We start from the raw sequence: 6,950 nt of genomic DNA, 5'->3' as shown, positions 1-6,950 counted from the left end.
GCGAGTCAGAGAATTCATAAGAGACTGTAACACTCACATATTGAAATCAATAAAACGATTGTTGTAATATTTTCTTTTCCCAATTATTATTGTTTTCTCGACTCAAATTTTATTGTCCAACACACCTATATCAACATTTTTTTTTTATTTAAACCACTCGGTGTCTGGGGGAGAGCTCCCGAGAGAGTTATATCAACATTATTATTGAATGTCAGATAATTAAAGTAAAGGATTTGGAATATGTGATGCTTGACCAGTCGAAAATAGTATAACGCGCGCTTGCAATTTCAGTTGGTATTTTTCCTTTTATCTTCTCTTTCATGGAAAAGCTAATCAAAGCACAAAGGAACCGACTGGCTATACGGATCGGAAACTGATGAAAATAAAATATAAGATGGAACAAAGAACAATATTTCAGAGTTGGGGAATTTAAATACCAAATGGAAATTTTACATTCCTAAAGCTATCACCCCCAATCACAGGACGACATGTTTTCACCCTCAAATAATTATACCCCGTCTTACCCAACACACGTCTCTGAATTTGATTAAGAATTGCACTATATCTTGCGGTAGCGAAGTGGACCACAAGAAACATCCAATTGATCCCAGAGCATACAGTGCCCTCCCGTACAGACCATTAATACAATCCCATGAATAGAGGTCTACTACAGTTTTACTGCTGATCTTCATCTGACCTAGACCGCATCAACCGCCTACGCCTTCTCGGATTTGTATACATATCACCACTCATGTTACTCAATATGTTACGATCACGTCCACCCTCGTCTTCATTATCATCATCTTGTAGACCAAGTAGGTTTCCACCCCAAGGATAGCGGCGCCTAGATAGAGGTCCAGTGGTCCGACGGTGCCTTGACAAACCTCTTGACCTGTCACCTCTTGCTTCAGATATTGGATCCATTGAGCCAACCATCTGAAACAAGAAGAAGGTACTCAACCATCTTCCGTTTGCACCAGAACCTCGTTCCCTTTCGCCAGATAGCCTGTCTCCATTCTCAATCACATAATCTCCAAGTACAACTGCACCAGGCATAGCAGACCGAACAGCACTGACAATGTCATCGTACTCTCTCTGGTTCTCAAGCCGTCTCCAAGCTCTCTGTCTTGAAGGGTCAACATCAGCTGGGCGTGCTGTGGGGTGATCTCTCCTAGCATGCCTGCGCAATTCTCTGTAGTTACCAATGAATGAACATGATTCACGAGAGCAACTTCTATGCTTCAAATTCAGATACTTTCTGGCTTCTTCCACTACCTTCCAGCCTAATACGTCTCCACGGCACATAGGACACTTCAATTTCAATTTCGAGTCAGATGAGTTGTCCGCAATCGCTGTTTCATGGCTGCTTCCCCAAACAGTAACAGCACCTAAATTTTGTAGGGTATCGTCCTGCATCTCCATGCGATTATCTCTGTTACTATTTCCATTTTCTTCTGATCCTCCAGGAAATGCACCAGTGGCTACAACTTCATTGGCGATTATATCGTGATATCTGTTAACAACAGTACGATCACTTAAATTTCTCAGCTCCAAGTGATCGTCGGGTGTCTCAACAGAAATATCCAGGTTTCCCTGTGTCATAATAGGAGGATTGTCCCTATTTTCGGCTCCGAGTTTTTTGAAACGATCCAGACAATTTGAATGCCTGTAACTTGTATCACAAATGTATGACCGGCATCCCTTATCATGAGAGCTACAAAGGAGAAGAACAGCATTGTGTGGATAATCCATGCATATAGGGCATGAAGCTCCATCCAATTCCTTGTTCAGGACATGCATATCTACATCATTTGACATGCTTCGTTTCCTACTAGCCATCTACGTACACTATAAAATGTTACTAAAAAACAATGGAACCATCAGATTAATGCAACAGCTGACAATATGGAAACAGGACATTTTGTAGTATAACAAACAGCAAACAAACTATTTAAATACCACGACTTCTCAAGTTATAAAAATATATCATTAACGAGATTATGCAAACTAATGAACCTACTGATCACCAGCAATGTTCTTCGATAAGAAGCAAACATCTGGTATAATAGAGCTGCAGTCATCCCGCTCTACATTTACAATATAATTATTCCCGGGGTGCTGGGAGGGTGGACTAGCACTATCTAAGGTTCTTACATGCTTACCTTACTAATATTGGGGTTGCTAGTTGTAGCTACTTTTAGGGAAGGGATATTCCCCTCTTCTCGAGTTAACCTCCACCCTTGCACCCTCCATGCTATTATACTTTGACTAGGAGACTTTGCCAGGGTGGATAGCATAGCCAGAAGAAACAAAAAGCATTGGTGTAATCTGTTTAACCATCATAGCTAATGAAAGGTCAAAAGAGGCCCTAACGAAAGAATCTTTAGACGGGTTCGGCTGCGAGAGAATAATCCTAACTATGAGGAGAAGCTTAGTTGGTGAAGCCATGCAATGTCAAATATATCACGACATTCACAGGCATTCTCTTCCATACAAATAACCGTATACATACATATATATATACCTATATATCTATACCTATATACATATATATATACCTATATGTCTATGCATATATACATATATATATACCTATACATATATACATATATATATATATATATAAATACACACACACACACACATAGATATACATCTTACACACTCGCCTTCAAAACAAACATCAAAAGAAAAAAAGAAAAAGCAGGCACATGAATCCTGATACATGTTAAAAACTCGGGGAAGATTCATGATCCTAAACTAACTACCCAACAACAAGCAGGCTCTTTTATGTCTCCTCTGATACATTTAGAGTTCCATACATGTAAGCACTCATTAACTTGGCTACTGCTTCTAACAACTACATCTAGGTAACAAAACAAAGTTCTGGAATACACAAACAGTAGTGTCTAGTACCATGTGTCTTACAAATTTGCAGCTTCCAACAAGTTCTACATTCATCGATATCTCAAAGTCTCTTTTCCCAGAGTCAGCACACTGTTCTTAGTATAAGAACTTAGCATCTTTGGCAGCACTATTGTCTAAACTAAAGGTAAGAATAGTAAGTCATGGCAAGATAAACATAATCAATCCCTTAAAATCTTTGAACCTGCAACAGAAACAAAGATAGTACATCCACAATATCTCAACCGAGTAAGTATAAGATCATCCACCAATCCATGAAACTCAAAAGGTTGTACCAATGTGTGGAAGAAGGTTTAAAAGAAAAGCTACTTTATTCTATGGTGTCTAGAGGACACCTTCAACATGGAAAATTCTAATGCATGCCAGAAGATATATGTAGTGCATAATTGTCCATCTTATCAGAAGTATTCAGTCTATTTCGGCTCCTCCATCAATTCTACACAACTTATGTTTTCTCTTTTGCACGAACTCTTAAAACGTCAACAGGTGCATGTCAGATCCTCCAAGGATGGTGCATTTTTGGAGAATCTGACATGGTTGTGGCAGCATTTTTGGAGTGTCCGAGCGACAGTTTTTTCCCATCTCATTATTTTCTTTCTTGTTCAGGAAATAGATTTTTTTTTCAAGAAATAGATTGCATTTTGGTTTTATACATGATTAAGTTATCATGCCTTTTCCACGAATAAGTAACCTCAAACAGTAACACTCAAGGAAATATACAATATTTCATTGGAACCGGACCCCAACAAATATAGGAATGCATCAATCTGTGCTCTCAAATGAACGGATACATACACCAGAGACTGATATTTCCAAATCGACATCCATAAACAGCAGCTAAGTAAGATTAAAGACTTTATTATCATGAAGTAGCTGGAGACAAAACAAACCCAAAAAAACCCATATCTACGACTTCCGGTAAGCATACTCACCAAGAAATATACCAAGTCTCTTCTAGTGGTTCTTCTGATTCTTGCAATGTTGTACGTACTAGTGAACGAAATACTACAGGATCCTTGGGCCACTCTATAGTGCAATTAATGATAAACCTTCATGAGCAGTATTAATTTTCATTGGTGAACAGTCCTAGAAATCTGGATCAAAAAGTGTTGAATACAATGATGTACTAGTCTATGTCTTAGCCACATTCAGCCATGAGTCCTAAAACCTGCAGTTAAGTATGAAAAAATGAAAGTAATGTGCATGATGTTCTTGAACAATACAAAGCAAGAAAGAAAATGTTTAGCACGACTCACATTAAAGATGATTGAAAACTAGAAATTAGGAAAAAGGGATTTAACTTGATTAGATAGATGATTTCTCACTTTCAATTGAAAAAGGCAACAACATCATATCCCATATAATCCCACAAAGTGGGGTCTAGTTTCAATTGAAATAGGCGGAAAAGATAATCATCCGCTGTACTCAGTTTCACCCGGATTTATGAAAACTATAGCCCGGACAACACTTTCTAACAACAAACCAACATTATGCACAGATGTAAGATAACATTTAATTTGATGTCACCAGATTATTGTCAAACGGTGACTGCACCGATATATGAATACGCTTTATGAAAGAAACCATAAACCCCCCACCCCACCCCACATCCCGCGCACAAAAAAAATAAGATACACCATGTTAATAATTCCCCTTAAGATCATATTTTTTAGCAAATCATTTAAGCATATTTACTTTGATCCATTAATTTTGCAAACAGAAGATTATCCTGTAAAAATTTAAGCCCAATATAAAACACAGCACAAAGGGAAATCCAAACATGACCAGATAATATCACTGTTATTGCATACGAATAATTTAACGGCTCAAAGAAACAAGAACCTTCCGAATATTATAATTAAAGAATACCATAGTCCTCAAAATACCATTAGATCAAAAAGATTGTGACTTTATATGTGCAAGATCATTTACAAAGAAGTAGATACATGTAGATCTGCATATAATCACAAGGGCATATAATATATGATCAAATTAGGTGAAGAATAAAAATTCCCCTAAATACAAATAATTTAAAGGGTGCACGAAATTACAATCCAAGATGAAATGGGAGTTGGCATAGCGTTTGTCCTTACGAGATAGGTAGTTGATTTTGCTTCAAATCTATAAAATTTAAATGGAAAAATTACAAAATTTCGTCTGAAAATTATATGAGGCGTCCAGCAAAAGAAGGTGAAGATAAAGGAAAGTTACAGATGATACCCAACTGCTATATAAATACACAAAGGCGTTGAAAAGAATTGAAACAATGAAAATACTATTATCAAATATTAAGAAAAAAATACAGAGAAGAAAGTAGTAATTCTTATTTTTAAGATAGAAGAAACCTCATTCCATTTATATTTATAGGAGAAAATACAGAGAAGAAATTACCGTAGTTCCTTTCTAAGAAGACTAGATACCCGTGCTTAGTATAAGAGTAAAAAAAGAAATGTATTACAATCAATCAATGTTAACATAATATTTACATTCAGTATGAAATAAAATTGAATTTGTTTGACTAATTTAACTAATATAAAAGTAATTATATAAATTGCTAAAAATCTAGTTAGGTTATTAAAATTACAGTTGGCGGCATGTCTTTCATTTGGACATTCTTGAAAAAGTACATGATGCACGTCTTATTTGAAAATTTTAAATATATAAGTTGAGGAGACATACATCGATTTCGAAATATTGATTGCATCATAAAATTACCGAAATACCCTTGATAGTCATTTAATAAGGAACAAAAAGATATTTATAAAAAAATCACTATCATGTATAATTCAATAATAAAGGTCTAAATAAAAATATTACTAAAATAATACATGAGGATAAAACTAATAAATATAAAAAAAAATCAAAATACATGTGTAACCATTTTATTACACCATAAAAATGAGGACAAAACTAATAAATATAAGAAAAAAGCAATATGCATGTGTAACCATTTTATTGCACCATAAAATTATCGAATACCCTTGGGTATAAAAAATAAGTATTTTAATAAGGAACCAAAAAATATTTATAAAAAATTACTACCATGTATAGTTCAATTACAAAGGTCTAAATAAAAATATTATTAAAATAATACATGAGAACAAAAATAATAAATATAAAAAAAACAATATGCATGTATAATCATTTTATTGCATCATAAAAATGAGGACCAAACTAATAAATATAAAAAAAAAAAAAAAGCAGTATGTATGTGTAACAATTATATTGCACAGTAAAATTATCGAAATAACTTTGATAGCCATTTAATAAAGAACAAAAAGATATTTATACAAAAATAGTACCATGTATAATTGAATTACAAAGGTCTAAATAAAAATATTAAAATAATATATGAGGACAAAACTAATAAATATAAGAAAAAATCCATATGCATGTGTAATAATTTTATTGCGCCATAAAAATGAGGACAAAACTAATAAATATAAGGAAAAAGCAATATGCATGTGTAACTATTTTATTGCACCATAAAATTATTGGAATACTCTAGGTAGTCATTTAATAAAGAACAAAAAGATATTTATAAAAAAAAAGTATCATTTATAATTGAATTACAAAGGTTTAAATAAAAATATTATTAAAATAATATATGAGGACAAAACAAATAAATATAACGTAAAAGCAATATGCATGTGTAACTATTTTATTGCACAATAAAAATGAGGACAAAACTAATAAATATAAGAAAAAAATCGTATACATGCGTAACCATTTTATTTACTACTATATATAAGTAAAGGTTGGGGTGACTAAAATTACCGAACTACCTTTGATAGTCACCCCAACCTTCACTTATATATAGTAGTAAAGTAAAGTAAAGTAATAATAATAATAATAATAATAATAATAATAATAATTATTATTATTATTATTATTATTATTATAGTAATGGTAATAGTAAAATATATATAGTAGTAAAGTATCGGATCACTTCACAGTTGCACTTGGTACCTTTACTATATGTTATTAAACCTTAGTCATGAGCCTAATCTTAAATCAAGCCTTAA

At 33.5% G+C, this 6,950-nt stretch overlaps 1 protein-coding gene across 6 annotated transcripts; it reads right to left on the bottom strand.

Moving 5' to 3' along the window:
* Positions 1-364: 364 nt before the first annotated feature.
* Positions 365-5,353, bottom strand: LOC107842566. 6 transcript variants are annotated; one of them, XM_047397079.1, is made up of 3 exons: positions 5,317-5,353; positions 3,858-4,093; positions 365-1,839 (listed from the first exon to the last, which is right to left on the bottom strand). In XM_047397079.1, the coding sequence occupies exon 3, from the start codon at positions 1,837-1,839 to the stop codon at positions 676-678; it is 1,164 nt and encodes a 387-aa protein (XP_047253035.1). In that variant the 5' UTR covers positions 3,858-4,093; positions 5,317-5,353; the 3' UTR covers positions 365-675. The 6 variants fall into 6 exon arrangements, with proteins under 6 accessions (XP_047253035.1, XP_047253033.1, XP_047253032.1 ...); XM_047397077.1 differs by having other exon boundaries at positions 2,917-4,093; positions 5,317-5,333; XM_047397076.1 differs by lacking the exon at positions 5,317-5,353 and adding an exon at positions 5,019-5,259 and having other exon boundaries at positions 2,917-4,093.
* Positions 5,354-6,950: the final 1,597 nt, after the last annotated feature.

The sequence above is a fragment of the Capsicum annuum genome, chromosome 9 (genome assembly GCF_002878395.1).
Source record: "Capsicum annuum cultivar UCD-10X-F1 chromosome 9, UCD10Xv1.1, whole genome shotgun sequence".
Taxonomy (NCBI): Eukaryota; Viridiplantae; Streptophyta; class Magnoliopsida; order Solanales; family Solanaceae; genus Capsicum; species Capsicum annuum.
This window is presented reverse-complemented; position numbering and strand designations above follow the sequence as displayed.